The sequence below is a fragment of the Amphiura filiformis genome, chromosome 5, assembly GCF_039555335.1.
Source record: "Amphiura filiformis chromosome 5, Afil_fr2py, whole genome shotgun sequence".
Lineage (NCBI taxonomy): Eukaryota > Metazoa > Echinodermata > Ophiuroidea > Amphilepidida > Amphiuridae > Amphiura > Amphiura filiformis.
The window spans coordinates 73,330,167-73,350,631 of NC_092632.1; the positions used below are offsets into that span (position 1 = coordinate 73,330,167).

General features: G+C 35.8%; 1 protein-coding gene across 1 annotated transcript in view; it reads right to left on the reverse strand.

The window, feature by feature from the left end:
- LOC140153684 (apoptosis-resistant E3 ubiquitin protein ligase 1-like) overlaps nt 1–20,465 on the reverse strand; it is a 46,070-nt gene that overhangs the window by 16,017 nt on the left and 9,588 nt on the right. The window contains 7 exon segments of the mRNA XM_072176493.1: nt 3,257–3,366; nt 4,429–4,504; nt 6,298–6,422; nt 17,117–17,252; nt 18,466–18,566; nt 18,569–18,673; nt 19,516–19,699. Coding sequence (XP_072032594.1) covers nt 3,257–3,366; nt 4,429–4,504; nt 6,298–6,422; nt 17,117–17,252; nt 18,466–18,566; nt 18,569–18,673; nt 19,516–19,699 — 837 coding nt within the window.

Sequence of the window (20,465 nt, forward strand, 5' to 3'; positions counted from 1 at the left end):
ATTTACTTATAGATGAATCCAACGAGCCATGTGATGGTCAGAATTTAGTCGGCCATGACTGGGTCCCCGGCGCACCAAACTGGTGTTGTGACTGCCGAATTGGGTGGATTAAAGCCACTTAAAATCGATGTTATGTTGTATTGTGTTGTAAACTTTCATCATTGTATTGTCTATGTGCAACACGGGCGATGAAATGCAGTTTAAAATCCCCGCCATGGACGCATCATTTCATATTTTAGGTGGGATATACCCGACGGGGACCCAGCTATGGCTGCCATTGAGGTGTAGGAATGCATGAAATTGGATTCGTCTATAGCTTTCTTTAGTCAATGAAGCAGGCAGAACCTCTTTTAAGTAAGTAAACCACATCACATCAATGTGCAATTTGGTTTCGTTTTTGTTTTCTAACGAGATGGACAAACTGTATTGCTCTTCACCTTAAATGGGTACTCATACCACTTTGGCTTAGACTGCTGGCCTAGAGGTCCGTTACAACCTCTATTTGGATGTACCTGTGAAGTGATTAATCACCACATAACACGTATAGAATAGCAAGTGTGAGTCACATACATAGCACTAGCAAAGTACAACAGGCATCAAGAAGCTAATATCATCAGGGTTGGATTTAGTTAACTCTAGACAAAGTCTTGAAAATTAAAAGATTTGTTTTGTTTGAGGCGCTGAAGTACCGTAACTATGGAACTTGTCCTCCTTCAACACTTGCTATAGTCTGTCTCGACTCGAGTTGAGAGTAACGCCATGCTGGATTACGCAGCGGCAGCTTTGAATTACACATACCAACCTAATCCTATGGGGCATACACACACACACGTAGAGGGGCAATTTGTCAATGCAACTGCGTAAATGCACTGATTCGAATCTGCCACTGCGATATCCAACATGGTGTTACTCTCAACTTGGGAAGACACACAGTATATTCAAAGTCTTGAAAATATGACAGCTCGGTTTGGTGTTCGTTTTGTTTGAGGTGCTGAAGCATAGGCTACATTGGCTTTGACCATGAAACCTATGCTCCATCAACACTTGCTAACTGAGTGGGATAAATGTGGTGCCCACCATTAACACTTTTAAACCGTGTTAGGACCGAGATATAGTTTTTAAGCCTTACAGTCATTTTTCCTTGCGACAAGATGCTGTGATAAATTTTAACAGTGTTTTCTGCAACAACAATGCAGTGGTGTAGCAAAGAGAGCAAGGGAGGGCACATACCCTGGGTGCCATTTTAGGTACCCCTGGGATGATTCTGCGCTCCCTTCAAGTAGTGAAAGTCAAAAAATTTCTGTGCATGCTTTAACATTATATAGTCATTTAAAAGACCATTTTAAGTCCAAAATTCAACTTGATTATAACCAAATTAGTAGTATTTGTCAAATTTGTGCAATTGTTTTTGAAATTGGGAGGGGCACCATTCTGTGTCCTTTCCCCGGGCACCACAACCCATAGCTACGCCACTGGACAAATGTCAAGAAGCGCCGTACAAAGCTAATCACTCGAGCAGACAAATCACATCCAAGAACCGAAAATCACAGCAGAGTACCAAAAATGTAATGTCTGTCGTAACTGAAAGATGTCACACTATATACTGGACTTAAAGAGGAAGCCCCGCTAGAGCAGTTCTTCTAGCGCGAACCAAACCTGCCTGGTTATCAAATTAATCAGTGACAAGGTTATCTCTGAATTTGACAGCTGCCAATTGATGCAATAACACTAAAACATCAATTAACACCTTATCGGTGATTAACCTTGTCACTGATTAATTTGATAACCAGGCAGGTTTGGTTCACCCCAGAAGAACTGCTCTGGTGGGGCTTCCTCTATAAAAGAACTATAGTCCATTTGACTTCCTCTAGACATTGACACCAGTACTTTGTTACAGTTATTTTGTGTGTGCGCAGATGCACTGCCTTTGAGCGTGTGTGTACACATGCCAGTTTCATAAAATGCTCAAATCCTAAAGCTTTCCTCACTTTCAAACCAGAGTCGTCCAACCCCTGATGATACAATTTAATGCAGTGGATTTCTGATTAAAAACAAAGTTACATACCATATTACTTTCATACAATTTTACAAGGATTATCAATACAAATTAAACGTACTATCCAATTTCGAACCATGCGGCACAATCACGACTAAATTAAACAAAAAAGAATTAGAACAGAGATTCCCAATCTTTTCTGGACATGACACTATTTCTTTGAAAGTTGGATCGCTTGTGACCCCATATCAAAATAAGGTCACATGACACACTTTATTTCTGGGTAGTCATGTGACCTAACATTTTAAGGTCACCACCTCATTCAGGGTCATGACCCATGGTTGGAAATCCCTGCTTTTAGAATAAGGGTAGCCACCCCAGGGATTTTGAATTAGGGTCAGGTTTAAAGGAACTATATGAGTGATTTGCTGAATGAGAAAAACATCTAAAAAAATAATCAAAAATAAACTTTTTGCATTCTTGTAAAGAGAATGGGTGTGTAATACCCTGTAATTGATATGGCCCAAAACAAGCTAATAAGGGTAACATGTTCTCACTTGCTTTGGTCAATGTTTGACCATACAGGCATTTGGAAGTTACATGCAATGAGCTCTTCCATTTTAAAATCCACACTACCCCTATGGAAGCTTTTGGAAATATCTTCCACAGGGGAGTATGAATTTCAAACAGAATTAGCACATTAGGCAGCTCTATTTGAATTTCATACATCTTCTGAGGGGGAGGGGGAGTTTCTTATAGAATTGGTTAATGTGCTCATACCATTTAAAATTCATTCTCCCCCTGTGGAAGATATTTCCAAAATCTTCCACAGGGGGAGTGTGGAATTTAAATGGAATGGCCTATTGAATGGGACTCCATATTTATCTTCTTTTTGCCAATTGTTTTACTTGAAAAAATACATACTGACAATTTTAATGACTTAAAAAATATATATAAGCTATTCCAACAAGCTTTGTTTCACACATTTGCTGAGATCACGAACAGTGCCTTGAAGTGTTGGGATTAGGATAAGAACGCGAACTAGGCCATTCTAATAAAATGATCATGTGGTTATGGTTCAGGTAAAGATTAAGCTGGCAACCCTTATTCTAACAACTGTTCAAAACAATCTTTACCAAGTCTGATTAAGATTAGAATTATATTAAAAATGGTTCCTTTTTTTAAAAATCATATTTATGCGAACTCAAGACAATTTTATACAGCCGCCATCTTTGTTAATGGCTCTACAGGTTTACTTACAAGACCCTGGTTGCTATCATGGAATCTTTTAAACAGTTGATTCTCGGGTGCAAATAAAGTGACACAAAGAAGTTCTATCCACTCTCTCATCAGACCGCCCCAATCTTGACCTGCAGCAAAGGGAAACATGTGATGTGATGAAAACAAAATGAGATGAATGCTGCAATCAAGGAAAATAAGGTTGGCACAGTTTGCCTGTATTTTGGTATATATCTGCCCCCGCTCCCCCAATTCAAATATTCAGTTAATGAAACAAATGCCGTAAAAATGTCTGTACTTCACATATATTGCATGCATGTTTCCCTCGCCTCCCCAATTTTAATAGGGCACACATTTCCATTGTTTAGTGCAGGTGTGCCAACTATTAATTTCCTGGGTTGTGGCTATTGTCAAATTTCGCATACCTGCATTGTTAGTGTTTAGGCCAAGAAAAAAAAATGTTTGCTTGCCCTCCAATGAATTTTCACAATTGGGTCGGTCGGTCGGGATTTCTTCTTTTTTTTCTTTTTTTTAATACTAGCAAACTCTATTGTATTAATTAAGGCTCAAAATATGAAAAATCAGACAATTTTGGTGTCAAAAATGATCAACTAACATTACAAAACAACTAAAATGTTGAACACAAGCTCTAAAATACATTTTTATTTACATCTTCAGAATGCAAAAATTTGAAAAGAAAAAAAAAAACTTTTTCAGGAATTTTCAAAAATAGGGTCGGTATTCTTTTGTACAGTAAATAGAAGAAAAAAACTTTTTTCAGATTTCCAAAATTAGGGTCGGTCGGTTGAGGGCAAGCAAACATCTTTTTTTTTTGGCCTTATGAAAGTTGTCATTCCTCCAGCTATAATAATAATGATAATACGAGAGATTTCTATAGCGCCCTATGCATAAATCTCTTGGCATTTTACATATAAAATATCAATAGTGAGCTACAACAAACATTTGATACAACAAAATAATATAACAAAATTACAGATGATATAGAACATAGTAAAATACTTATTACACTTAAATGTACACTATGCACTTTGACCAATTTCTGTAATAGTTGTAACTGACAATGTTTAAGTTGAAATCATGATTTACAGTAATTCTGATGTAGACACTTATCCATGAATGAATTTAACATGCCAATCCCATACATAAAATTGCATATATTATGCAAATATCACCTTCTTCTCCAGCAAATGTGATTTCAAACTTCCTGCACCAATCCGACGTAGACAGATTCTTTGTATTTTTCAAAGACTGCAAATAAAAGGAAAGAAATCAATCAAGTTTCAATGCAAATACACAAAATTACACTTTCATATCATTGTAAATTTCCTGGAAAGTCTCTAATAGCTATGTGTTTAATACAGAGGGCATTGACATCATACCAGCTGTAAATAACCATTGTTTGCATATCACATCTGCTTTATCTACAAGCTGTTACAACACTATGGACCACAAGAGCCTCATCCCAATGGCATAGTCCAATAACCTCAATTACATAATCAAAGTGCAAAATTTGACCTCAAGTTGCCGAATATGAGTTTTTGTACCCAAATCTTCAAAGGTCATTCAATGAATGTACAAATGTATTGGGGTTTAAGAACTGTTCCCCTGATAGATGAGCATGTTGTGGATCCTAGTGCAACTCAAAGATCTTTTGATCATAAATGTATCATCATTTACGTAATGTTATAATGAGCCCTCTGCTCACAAGGTTTCAGTTTTAATTGTTTGATAATGAATAAATTTTGCCTAATAGCTAAGAAAAATTCATTTTCAACAGAAAGAAGAGCTTGGGTGAACTGACATGCAATAAATTGAGAGAGCAGAAAAAATCAGAACCGGTGGGGATCGGACAAGCCCACTCAAGATTTATGAGCTATCCAACTGTGCAATATGACGCGAATCTTTTCCTAATTCAGTTCGACGGCACTTTTAATTTATAGACTCCTCTGAATGCAGAAACCTGGTCTATGAAATTACATACCCAGGTCTGTGATTTCACATACTTTTCACTTGTTTCAATTTTGGCAGCAAATAAAATACTTAGTCAGTCTGTTTGCAACATTAGATTGTTAATGAACTTCATCTGTGCAAATTAAAATTCCATCTGTGCAATTTTTTAAGCAGAGCAAAATGGTGCAATAAAGCAGAAATATCCAAAAAATTTGCAGCATAACTTTTCACTGTTTTTAAAGATATTATGTTATTGTAGCACATAGGTAGCACATAGGAAATGTTCAAACCACAACAATATAATTATAAAACAACCATGTAAGCACCTTGAAACAAAACTAGCTAAAAATGCAGTACGAAATTAACAAGAGTATTTGAATTCATAGATGGTTTGTGAATTCAGAGGAGTCTTCAAATTCACAGCGCCCCTGAACTGAGTTACGATCACTTCCTGCCTCAAGTGTCTCAGCAGACGATACAATATTTTTATTAGGAATATAGGAATTCACATTTGTGACCGTCCACGGCGAATGAGCCGTAAATTCCTCCCCCGGTCAATTTTGTTTTATTTCGTGTTTAGAAAATAAACATCATAAACTTAAAAATGGTATATCATTTGACTTCAAACGATATCCAGAAGCGGGGTTATGGTTTGTTAAACTTTGCTCTTTCAACAAAACTATAGCTTTTTACGTTTTTACATGTGTCTCTTTTTCCACATTGTTGGCAATAAATATCAAACAGACATAATTGGCGGTCATTTCAAATCATCCCCAAGTCAACGAGGTTTAAGAAAGTTCTCTCATTGTTAATTGTTGGTTATGCATACCTGTGCAAAATACAATGCCTGGTAACCCACCACTTGAACAGGATTTAGCAATATAAGCAAACAAAGACCAGAGCTTGGTAGAAGCTTATTATCCACTTCAACAATAGGATTATTGATTAGTTTTTGACTATCGAAATGAGACGGATGTCGGGACCAGCTTAAGTTACCGATGAATATGACCTTCGTACACATTTTATACCGTAACTCAGAATACAATTTAGGAATTCTGGCTCATTTGTGCTGACGGGTCACATTTACTCACACTCTCCAGCATGTTTCTTCTGTCAATGGTAATTGCACACGTTGATGATCTCTTATGGTTGGAATGTAATTTGACAACTTCTAAGCTAAAGCATCTCTGTTTATCATTGAAGGTTTCTGAGCCACCTGTGACAAAACAATATAGTGATCAAACTGATTAGTATAGCAAAGACTAAAAACTTGCATGTACTGATAAAATGCTACAATATAGTGATCAAACTGATTAGTATAGCAAAGACTAAAAACTTTCATGTTCTGATAAAATGCTACAATATAGTGATCAAACTGATTAGTATAGCAAAGACTAAAAACTTTCATGTTCTGATAAAATGCTACAATATAGTGATCAAACTGATTAGTATAGCAAAGACTAAAAACTTTCATGTTCTGATAAAATGCTACAATATAGTGATCAAACTGATTAGTATAGCAAAGACTAAAAACTTTCATGTTCTGATAAAATGCTACAATATAGTGATCAAACTGATTAGTATAGCAAAGACTAAAAACTTGCATGTACTGATAAAATGCTACAATATAGTGATCAAACTGATTAGTATAGCAAAGACTAAAAACTTTCATGTTCTGATAAAATGCTACAATATAGTGATCAAACTGATTAGTATAGCAAAGACTAAAAACTTTCATGTTCTGATAAAATGCTACAATATAGTGATCAAACTGATTAGTATAGCAAAGACTAAAAACTTGCATGTACTGATAAAATGCTACAATATAGTGATCAAACTGATTAGTATAGCAAAGACTAAAAACTTTCATGTTCTGATAAAATGCTACAATATAGTGATCAAACTGATTAGTATAGCAAAGACTAAAAACTTTCATGTTCTGATAAAATGCTACAATATAGTGATCAAACTGATTAGTATAGCAAAGACTAAAAACTTTCATGTACTGATAAAATGCTACAATATAGTGATCAAACTGATTAGTATAGCAAAGACTAAAAACTTTCATGTTCTGATAAAATGCTACAATATAGTGATCAAACTGATTAGTATAGCAAAGACTAAAAACTTTCATGTTCTGATAAAATGCTACAATATAGTGATCAAACTGATTAGTATAGCAAAGACTAAAAACTTTCATGTTCTGATAAAATGCTACAATATAGTGATCAAACTGATTAGTATAGCAAAGACTAAAAACTTGCATGTACTGATAAAATGCTACAATATAGTGATCAAACTGATTAGTATAGCAAAGACTAAAAACTTTCATGTTCTGATAAAATGCTACAATATAGTGATCAAACTGATTAGTATAGCAAAGACTAAAAACTTTCATGTTCTGATAAAATGCTACAATATAGTGATCAAACTGATTAGTATAGCAAAGACTAAAAACTTGCATGTACTGATAAAATGCTACAATATAGTGATCAAACTGATTAGTATAGCAAAGACTAAAAACTTTCATGTTCTGATAAAATGCTACAATATAGTGATCAAACTGATTAGTATAGCAAAGACTAAAAACTTTCATGTTCTGATAAAATGCTACAATATAGTGATCAAACTGATTAGTATAGCAAACACTAAAAACTTTCATGTTCTGATAAAATGCTAAAATTTTTTGTACAAATCTAATGAAAATTTATTACAGGTTGTTGTTATAATTAAAATACAAATGTTATTTCATGATACTAATGGGCTATTCCAGTTGAAATCCACACTACCCCTGTGGAAGATTTTGGAAATATCTTCCATAGACGGGGTGTGTTTTTTAAATGTAATTGGTCAGGGTAAATCATTTTGAAACCCATACTCCCCCTGTATTATGGCTTTACCTATATGTTCAACAACTGGAGTGAGTATTTCAAATGGAAGTTACCCAATTGTCTATTCAATTTGAAACTTATACTCTCTCTGTGGAACACTTAAAGTAAATCTTCCACAGGGGTAGTGTGGATTTTAAATGGAATAGCCCAATAGTCGAGTCACCTGCAAGTGAACTTTTCTTTGTAATAATTTGACAGGTTGGCATTTTGACAGATATGTGACATATGTGACGTGTCATGTCAAAAGGAGACACTTTTGGGCAGGATCGTAAATGGAGAATAAAGTTTAACACAGTGCAACAAGTTAAACTCAATTTACCCTTGCTGAGAAATGGACCAATCCATGTTATTGTTAACCGGGTCAGATGTCAATCATTGTCATGCAGATAAATTTGTATTGTTTGGCTCGACCGGGGAACCAATGGGATTTACCGCCTTCAGCGGGTTTCGGGCGTGATTTGGTGGTGATTTATTCACTGTTGGTTTTGTATTGGACACGACAACAACAAAAATCTTTGGCTACCGATTCTTAGAAATCAACAGCAACTTCATCAGACATAAACAACTGACTGATTGATGATAAAAATCAAGCTTTGGGAAGCTTAAAATGTGCACGCTTACTGCATCAATAACAAGGACACGCTGATTTTTCTACCTTGTTTCTGCTTACTGCACAACAATATAATCAGGATTCAGGTTCCGAATTTAATGCTGCGCTATGTATAATTGGTGGCGAGTTCGGCGCTGGCATGCAGTGCTAAAACTTGGATGTAAAAAATATTGATACATGTAGTAATATCAACATTTTGTGCACGTTTTGTGAGCTAGCCAAGTCAGTATTCTATACAATCGTCGTGGAAAATTCCCGGAAAATTACGGTAGACGAATCCCACTGAACAGCACAACATGCACGCAAAGCAGTCATCTTCAAGACTTCATGAAATTTGTGGTTGAGTAATTTCTGATTAGACTGAGAAATATCCGGGTGAGAATAAATTTATTTAATTTATGTATAATGCGGGAGTCGAAATTGTATTTAAATGGATCTAAATAATATTTAATGGTGTTTTCTTGCACACGAAAAGTGCTCCAAAACTTTGCAATTCCTGTGGCTTTTCGCATTTAATATTAATGTTTGTTTACCAAGTGTGGTTCTATGAATAATTCATGAGGTATTGTTATGTAGGGGCAGGGTTTTACAATGCACATGTAGCCATTATCCAAATAAGGCAAGGCGTAATAAAAGACACGCTCATTATGACGCGTCAGGGTTCTTGAGAATTTGACATGGGCGAATCAATCGATATCCCGATTGGCAAACAATGACTTCCCATTGCAAATCAATGGCGAATTTTTCCGGTGTCATCGTATACATTTGAGCCATAGTTTTTACCCGGTGAATTTGGACAAATATTACCAAAGTTACAGCAATTGTCGAATCAGTTTGGCAGCTCGGAATTCGGGATGGCAAAATTTAAGCAAATTAAACTATCGCTTTTGATTGCGTCGGTTCATTTAAGTAGGTTTTTTCAGCATCGGATATGTTTTTAGGGTAAAGTTGACAGTCGTATTTTAATTTGGTGCGAATTCAGTTCAAGCAGTGCCAAGAAATATTGTCAGTTTTCTTGAAATTAATGTGGTTTTCATTCAAGGGATCCCTTTTATAAAAAAAAAAAAAAAAATGTTGGGATCATTTGGCTTACAATTTACGTATTAAAAGCTGGAAAATCATAAGTAGAGAATTTACAGATGGTCAATTTTATGTTCCTACTTGTAAATAACAAAATCAATAAAAATAGAATAACAAAAGGGAAGATGTAAGACGATGATAATGTCGGTCAACGATTACGTGTTTGGGTTGGGAAATCCCTAATAATGATAATAGTTTTAAGTAGCAAAATATACGGTGTACAGATGATAATATTTAACGCCACTTGTAGCAAAATAGTTCACAAAGGCAATTTATTTTAGCCATAAAAATCTGGAAAAATCCTTGTGCAATTTCCGTCTCCCTCGTTCGTCAAAATGGGGTAAAGACAGCCCGTCACCCCCCTGGCGAATTTAGCGTATTGGGCGTTTGTGGTAAAATTTTAGACAATTTCTAGCAAGCATATTTTAGGTGATAATTGTTAGTATAACATTAGCAGGCCAGGTTTTTGTGGCTTATTGAAAGGAAGGGTATCATGAGTATATTTACCCTTGGATATTTACCTTCATAATGGACGATTATGTCTAAGCTTTCTCTGCATAAAACGATATATAATTTACATGACAGAGTCGGTAATGCATTAGTTTTGTTTGTTTGGTTGAATTTGGTTTGATTGTGGCATAATGCCTTACTTAAAAGGTAACCTAGTTTCATCCATAAAGTGGTCATATAGTGTAGGTCTACTTTTAGTCACGGGTTGTAGACAAAATGTATCGAAAAACAAGGATAGCCCCGATATGTCCCTAGACGAGAATTGTTATTGAATACTTGGATTTGGATTGGAAATTTGATTGGACTGGAATTGTAATGTTCTTTTCTTTGGATTTGGATTGAAGTTGGATTTAAAAATTGGATGTAAATTTAAAATTGAAAAAATAAATAAATAAATAAATAAATAAAAAAAAAAAAAATATATATATATATGCAATGCTCTTTTCTTAGGATTGAATTTGGATTGAAAATTGGTTTTTGGATTTGGATTGGAAATTTGATTGGACTGGAATTGTAATGTTCTTTTCTTTGGCTTTGGATTGAAGTTGGATTTAAAATTGGATGTGGATTGAAAATTGGAAAAATAAATAAATAAATAACATTGCAACGCTCTTTTCTTTGCATTGAATTTGGATTGAATTTTGGATTGGAAATTTGATTGGACTGGAATTGTAATATTCTTTTCTTTGGATTTGGATTGAATTTGGATTTAAAATTGGATTAAAAATAAATAAATAAATAAATAAATAAATAAATAAATAAATAAATAAATAATTGCAATGCTCTTTTCTTTGGATTGAATTTGGATTTGGATTGAAAATTGGATGTGGATTGAAAATGGAGAAAAAATAAATAAATAAATAAATAATTGCAATGCTCTTTCCTTTGGATTGGATTTGGATTGAAAATTGGATTTGGATTGAAAAAAAAAAAAAATAATAATAATGAAAGACCAGGGTTTATCATGTGTGTTACGGTCTGTGTGAGGGATTTTGATCATAGTTGCATACCTTTTTTAACCTTGCATCCCTTGTGAGGCTTTGATCACAGGCTCAACGGGAATGTGGACGAGCTCTTCGAGTCTTTATAGAACTTGATGGTATTAGTAATGTGAAGTTCAGAAGTTCAACGGTAGATTTTAGATCATAAAACTTGGTGAAGAAGGATCTTGGATAGTTTAATAATCTTGTGGTAAATCTCAGGTCAAATATTTGGATGGTGATTTAAGGAGGAGTAGTTATGAGTGCCGCAAATACATTGGTCATCGCCTGTTGGCCACAAGGGGTCAATTTAAAGTAAAGTAAAATAAATTGGATGGTCATGAAACCAATATAAAGATATCTAATTAGGAAAAATCGTTAAGCAGGGTCAAAGAACTAATTAATGTAGAGAAGGATTTCATGAAAAACGGGGATAAAAAATTCTTGAGGTCAAGTAAGTAAAAGCTGGATTGTGTGAAAATTGGGAAAATGTGTTCCCTCATCCCTTGCATTTGTGATACAATGACAAGGATATATTGTGTCAAAGCATTTTTATTGTGGATTAAGGGTAATTAAGGCAAAGATTGCTTCAGTTTCTGGAATTAGTAATTAGTAAATGTCATATTTTGAAAGGGTTAAATTTGTATGAGAGTAGATCGCACAAATAATTTGTCATGCTTATCCACATAACACGATGGTTCATAAAAATGGTCAGGGAAAGAAATTAATACAAATTAAATATTCATCTGTCTCCTGATAACTTGTGTTGGATCACAAACAAAATCGAGGAGGTTTATTCAAGTTACACAGGGTAATTAGTATAGATGTGCTGGCAGGTTGGTTCCCATTTCTTTCTTTTTCTTTCTTTTATTTATATTGCAGGCGATACCAATGACACTTTGATGCTGGTGGTAAGAAACAAGCCTGACCTGTATGTACATGTACACCTGGACACCCATATAATTGCTAGTGACTACTAGACTTTGTGTGAGGCGACAGTAGACTTTGACATGCACAGCGAAGCATATTGAAAATTTTGTGTCATCTGCTAAACTGAACTTACGCATACGAGCAATACAAGGAGAGCATGCATCTTTTACACAAATTGTACTGTCAGAAGTCTATTGAACCAAATAAGTTCTGAAGTTCGAGTCCAGCTAACGAAAAAGTTAATACTTTAGGGCTTCTCTTGGTGTATATAATAGCATCGTTTGATCAACCACAGTTGAACTTTGCATGGGAAATTTTAATTTGAGCATTCCTTCGATGTCGAGTAGTGGAAATTTGGAAGATGGGTTGTGCATGATTTAGCCATGACCGGCGCTTTGGTAAGGCAACTCAGGAACAAAGGGTTGCATGTACATCGAGAGTGCTGAAATAGAATAAAATAAAGCAAGACATCAGGCAGAATGCTGTTAGCCACATTGGTCCAATATTTCTGACGCAAAATGGAATTAAACAACCCAATCACTGGGTTCTGTATGTGCGGTTGTGCGTAAGTGTACTGGCCAGTGCAAGGTGCCCTACTCGGATCACAAGGTCTATTTTCACTACACAACAGAATAACTTGATTTCTGCCCGAGATAGACGAAAAGATTTTTCAATTGGTAACTAAAAGTATGAAAGAAAGTTAACCATTGTGATGTTGATCATCAAAAAGATCAAATCAACATCTTCATATATTTGAAGAAAGAAGAAAGTAAATTCATCCAACTTCGCATTGGTAGTGGACAACATATACACAAATTTTATACAATTTACAGAGTTGGACCGAAAACTTTAGGGGACAACATGGGAAATTTCCATTGGACAAATGAATCTCATGGGACTTGGAATATCACTAATATCTGGATTTCTAAAAATTGATTACATTGTAAGTAAAATTGTACAAGAAACAATTTATACAGTGGTGAGCCCTCTGATATTACATTGATGTGCTTTGCGTTACGTAATAGTATGACTATACGAGGGTAGAAGTGGTTGAGTACATCACGTCAGGTGCGGTTTATATCTCAACAACACATATATTCTGTTGCACATTTGAAATTAATAACATTTAGTCAATCGTGCTTGTATTTGTTTGATTAAGTCTGTGTTAAAGGGAAGTAGGAATCAACTCCAGGTTGGCATGGGGTAGCTAGACTCTGGGGCCAAGTACTATGCCCTCATTTTTCTAGTTTTTTGTGAGGTTGCGCAGCCGGCTAGTTATCGCGTTGATTTCTTTCAATATCCTATTGTGACGATACAATGTATCTTGCAGCATATAGAGCCAGCATAATTAGTAGTGTTATTGTGGAGAATTATATGGATTACAGTCAATATCCAGCAAAGAAATTACAGTGCTGTTTTATGCTAATCAGCAATTAGTGGCACAGAGCCAAACTGTGATTTATATTTCAATGTGCTAACAATAAAATCCTTCATTGAGGTTCCATTTAGTTATCAGTAGCATTATCAAACATAGGCAGATATATCACCATGTAGTTTCTGGTTTTCAAACAGACGCTCTCAAATGCGCTAGTCAACTTTTAAATATGTGCCTCATTCCATTGTGTATCATCCAGGAGCGATAGAGGAGGTTTAGGTAATGATATCCGTGCAGCAAAGTGAACAAACAAGTTTAAGGGGGGAGGGGGGGGGGGGAATTAACCAAGTTCCTTATAAAATAAGTCCCTTGGGGGGGGGTTTGAATTATCTTTTCTGTATTTATTTATTATGATATATGTATATGTCATAGAATGCTAACATTAAGACTTGATCCTTTGTAACTTCAGGTAGACCACCTGTTGAAGAGTCTCAGGAATTCCACTTGGGAGCGTGGGATCTGTATGCACCAGTACCATAATTTATTGTTGAGTTTCCAGCCATGATATTTGATGAATAATCCACGGGTTCGGGGTCAAACGCTCAGAATTTAGCCTCGGTGGCGGCCACCAGAGTGCAAGTTTGGATCACATTTGGTTTTGCTAAACGAGATTTTCGGCGCCTTTGGTCGTTGTTTCGCTAGAGTCTTGGGTTGGGTAATTCGCTCGATTAGAGAATCTCCTATTATATATTTGGCAATTATACGGCTGAGAGTTTGTTTGTTTGTTTGTTTATTTGTTGTAGGTACTGGTGCGGGGCTTAAACAAAAGTCAATAAATGGTTGTCGTGTCTGATTGCCAACATGCATGCAAAATTTGCGTCCGAGTGTTTTCAATTTCTCTGTCTTGGGGTAAATAGCCAAAAATCTGGCCGGGAGTGATTTTTTCACAATTTGGGCTTGTTGCGAATTTGTGATGTTATTAATGTTTAAAATATTGTCTGACAGTTTCAGACCGGAATATAACTTGCATCTTGTAAGTTGTATTTTTTTTTAGACATTTTTCAAGGTAATTCCTACTCTCAACTGTCAATAATATTTTTACAGGCCGATATCTCAATTTCCAATTTATTAATACCATAACTTACGAATTCAATATCTTCGCTTAGGAATGTCCGATTACATTGGGGAAAACGGTGTTGTGGAGCAAAATATCTCTATGTAAAAACCTCAAAATTGATAACCTGCCCAATAGTGTCTCCTTTTGACATGACACGTCACATATAACCATCAGTAGAGATACATTTAGAATGTTGTCATCATTGAAGGAGTGGCAAGTGTTTGCACTCACAGGATGCCACATGTATGAATAATGTATTAGGTCAGTTGGCAAGACAGCCAATCATAACACGCTTTTACTTTGAATGACAGGTGACATCAGACGCCACATATGCTACATTTATCTCTGCTAGGGACGATAGATGAGTTGACCTCAATGTTTATCAACAATATCAAGGGATTGGTATATCGATATGCTTGAGCGAACTGCCTACAACAACTAAACTGTTCAACAGCCTTATTGTGATATGGTAGGAGTTTTAAAAGCACGAGCCCTGAACATAATATGATGCACAATCATACTGCCAGGCAAAACACAATGGAAATTGTAATGATCCGTGCACATACTGCCATGCAATATCATCAGAAGTCAACTCATGTCCAGAATATGTCATAAAGCTTTCAACACAGCATGTTTTAAAAGGACATTTCATGATCCACAGTCTCATCCCCCCATTTTTTTCAATAAAAGTTGAGATTTTTATATCACTGGAAACCTCTGCCTACATAATGTTTATGTACAAAATATTTCTAGCAGATTAATTCGTTTAGCAGAACGAAATTACAACACATTGTCTATTTTTGCCCTTAAAAGGGCATTTTGTTAACAGTCTCATCACCCCAATTTTCTCAAAAAAGTTGAGATTTTTATATCACTGGAAACCTCTGCCTGCAGATTAATTCGTTTAGCAAAAATATCGTCAAATTTGAATTTCATTACGGTATACCAGAACGAAATTATAAACAGTGGCCTATGGAGCAGTGTAATACACATAATCATGCATAACTCGTAAATGCAAAATCGGAATCAACTGAAATTTTGAGAATAAGCTACTTTCGTAGATATCTACTGAAAAATGTCATAAAAAGAGGATGCTAGGATCATGAAATCCTCCTTTAAAGGAATATGATATTGTAAAGCCCCATTACACCCCCACTCTAACCTATGTCCAGAACACAAGTGTCTAATTTTATCTGAACAAACCACACACTACAACTACTTGGCTTGATGACCAAGGGCCATTTCACAAACAGCGCCATGTCTTATCTTAAAGCCATAATGTACGATCTTATAATATGAAATTGGTTAATTTTTTTCAAACCTGTTTTTTTTGTTTTGATATTTGTAATGTTTACACATTCCCAACTTGCACCTAAATGGAATCGGCCAAATTTGTTGTCTTTGTAGGTCAACAGAGCAAAGTTCAACATATTATCATAATTTAAAAATTTTGATAATATGTGCCCATCCACCACAAACTGGTAGTAAAGTCTGCATTTTCCATTTTGAGATACAATCAAAAACAGTATATGGATTTCTATGTAAACTATAGTAGGAATTTGACCTTTGATGAACCATAACTTCACTTCCAGATGTCAGATGAAGCTGGTTGAAGTGTCATTTTAAAGCTGAAAGTGAATTCTTTCAAAATCTGCAATAAACAGAAAATGATCTAGAGCCGACTTAACTACCACTTTGTGGTGGATGGTCACATGTCCTCCCATAGAATTGCATGTTAAATGGTCAAAATAACCAGTGGGGTTTCTTTCACATTACCTTGTTATTTCAACTTAAAATGGACAGCAACCCTCCCCGGCAGTTATTACTAACATTATTGCAACATTTTGAATAAAGAATAACAAAATTAAAATTTGACGGAAATCGTACATTAAGGCTTTAAGCCAACTTCAGACTCAAATGGGGACCAGAGCATGCATATTCAACACACAAAGTACTATAAAGAATAAGCATCATTAATTTGACCTTGTGCCCTAGTTTGTAATGTTTGAATGTTTCTATGTTCCAGTGTATGATGCCTAAGCCTCAAAATTCCCTTGTTTGTACTATAAAGACCTATTTGTATGTTGAATTTTATAGTCAACACTTCTGCTGTACCGAAGTGTACAAACTATACTTTGATTTGCTCGTAATCGGCAGGAATTTTTAGGGATTTACCACAACGCCGAAAAGTTGACCCACGTTAAGAGTGTTATAGTTGATCTGCCTGGTCTATGTTTTGCGTGTTGAAGAAAGTACACAAAGTATAGGATTTCAATTAATAATTTGTGAAACTTCTGGCGAGATGTCACTAGACAATTCTCCGAATAAAAGATATTGATAACAATCCGCTATGTTCTAAGGCCCGCCGATTACGAGCTGATCAAACTATAGTATTACAATTTCTTACAATATCTTACCAATATTGGCCAGAAGAAATTTGGTGTATGTGGCAGCTAATATATCCCTGTGTTTTGAGGCAAGTTGAATGGATGGTTGGCATGCATCATCTATGCTGAACTCTGGTATTTCTTGTTCACTACTACTGAAATGAAACTAAACAAGACAAACAACATTCCATTAAGGACACATAACAGTTCCAACAGCTTTTCAAACTATTTCAACTAAAAAATATATGTCTATCCCTTTAGGTACATACACACAGATTTAATCAACTTATCATAGATGATATTATACAAATATTAACTGTCTATGAGTGTGATGGTCGAAATATAATCACAAGGTGAAAGATGGATTGTTCCATTCCACGAGCCGGAATGGCGAGTGGAATGGAACAATACATCTTTCACCGAGTGATTATATTTCGACCATTACACAAATTTAAGAAAGTTAATATTTGTTTTATATCACTCATGCATAAATTCTATTACTAAAATACTATTTAAGGTAGGAAATACATTTTTTCATCAACATAACACCATGTTTTGCCGTGATATACTTCACATTTTGGGGCCCAACCCATAACTAAATCGGCGAGTCCAAGAGTCAGCGCACGGCTTGGCGCAGGTGCACTACTGACAGAGCACTATGATAGTAAAGACTATCACACGGAGAGGGTGATGGTAAAAATGGCAAATGGTAATCAACCAATGAACTGTCTAGAATTTATGTATGAGTGATATAATACTATATATAAACACACACATATTTAATGTCTTGATCAATATATTGAGGCAATATGTGACTCCTCGCCACAACTGAGCCCGGATGTCGCCAATCATCATTTTTGAGATATTCAACCAAAATATTCTGCTTGAAATTAGCTTTAAAATGATGTATATCATGTCTATAGTACTTGACATTTAAGTAGTGAAAATCAATAAAACAGTCAATAAATCCTTTCTTTCCTATTGTTTATTGTTAAGTTCGATGGAGCATATCTCAATAGTGGCACTGGCGACATCCGGGCTCAGTTGTGGCGAGGAGTCACATATATTGTACACGTTCTAACCTTTTCCCCAAAAATAAACCAATTAATAAAATCTGTAACATTCAGTCAAAACAACGAGGTAAAATGAGAAAACACAGCTGCTGTACCATATTCTTCCTGTTTCAATATTATCATGATTACTCCCTATTCCAGAAAAATAGAGCATAATATTTTAGAATTTAAAAAATATTATCCTGTTTTGAAATGAAACATAGCTCAATCCTAATCCTTTTGTTAGTTCTAACTGCCAATGGAAGTCAAATTTTAATATTTGGTCAAAGAATCATGAAGTTTGGGTGACATAAATTTGTGACTTACCTTAGTAGCTGGGCACACTCTAAATGTATGCAGCCTCTTGGGAATCACTTTGAGGTAGAATTCCTTGATAGTGAGTTGTTTGGGCGACACGTAACAGTACACTTTTTTGGACGTCTTAAGCGCTCGTTATTTGTGGCAAGTAGCGTGGCCTCAAAACAGTCCACATTCTTCTTTTTGACATTCTTGTGAACCTTGGATGAATCGGTATCTGTATGGTTTGACGAATGTAATATATCATAAAGTATTATATACCTCGTACATAGATTAGATAAAATTACAGATTGGGACACTGAATCAACACATCAGTATATTCATTTTTGACCTACAATCAACGAAAAAAGTCTTGGAACGCTTGCGTGTAAATAACGGAAAACTCCCACCCCTCTCCCCCATTCAATGTTGAGAAATGCCAATGTCTTCAGCGGTTTCTCAATGTGTTCCAACATTGATTGATGGGGAGAGGGGAAGGGTAAATCATTGTTGTAGATGTCATGCTTTTGTTCCCAGGCAAAATATACGTCATTTCCATGATCATATGAAATTCTGCACGGAATTTTGCCAGAGTGTACCAAGCGTTCCAAGGACTTTTTTCGTAGATTGTAGGTCAAAGGAGAGTACACTCTTGTAAAAAATGGGTATGTGTAGGGCAAAATATTATCTTTTGACTTAGGTTAGGGAAAAGATTCACCATGTGCTAGCTGAAAAAGACATTTGATGCGAGCATCCTGGGGATAGGGCCTTCTCTAATGATGCCCCTATCTTTGTAATCAACCTCCTATTGCCATCCTCAGGATGTTCCTACTGGGGAACGGTTGGCGGGTGGAAGATATTTCCAAAATCATCCACAGGGGTAGTGTGGATTTCAACTACAATAGCCCAATGTTTGATGACATCTTGCAAACGAAAGTGCTTTCTTAGGAGGATGACCTCCTCCCACCCTCCCTGTAATGTAAGTGTGATATATTACAAATTCCTTTCTCTTTAATTCCCCCCCCCTCCGGACTTTCATTTATAGCACATCATTGAACTTAGGTTTGTTCCCTTACTCACCTGTCAGCACCAGAATATTGAACTCCCCATTCCTGAGAGGAATACCTTGGTATGTCGCTATAGCCCTGTAACAACCTGTACGTTCTATTTTAATCAATAGTGAAAGGCAGTTACTCTGACACACTGGGGCCAAGTCATAGAACGGATGGAATTCTTTGCTCTCGGCGTCTTCACGTGTACCAATCTGAAACAGAAAAGGAACAAACCATTACAGGGGTGTGATTGGTGCTTTTTGAAAAAAAAACCCAAGGCAATGAAATTGCGAAGCAGAGCTCTCGCCTGTTGCGGTCGGGGGTCCAGGGGCAACGCCCCGGTGGGGGTCGAGGGGGCGAAGACCTCCGAAGCCAGAGGGATTTTCCACACTTGAGCACCACTGGAGATGCAATTTCATGGGGTAAAATGCAAAAATGAGAAACTGTTAAAATACTTCACTTTATAGTATAAAAACATTCATTATCTGTGAATACATACTTCCAGTATCATATCATTCACATACACATGAGAAATGGCATCACCATTTTTGCACAGCACAGTGTGTCTATAAATCATCCAGTCAGGGTTCTAAGGAATTTTCATTTTAAAATTGGAGATTTTCTCATATCTGGAAACTGAAAATTCCGGAAATGTGACATCTCTGTTAAGCATTTAGCTCTTGGTTTGTTTTTTTTAAATCCGGAATTTTTTTTTTTCCCAAAAATCCGGAAAAATCCGGAAAAATCACACAACTGCCATTCAAAATTACCATTCAAAAATCTATTCCTATTTCAAAACTGAATATGTAGGTATCAATTTTGGTATAGTTTCCTTCACTTGTTAAACTTCGACGGATCGCTTCGATGGATTCCACCAGCCAGTTTCTTAATTGAACTTGATTGCTCCCAGGCACTACAAAATACTATGTGATATATCCACTGCACGTGCATGCATGCATTCCATGTGATGCGGTGCAG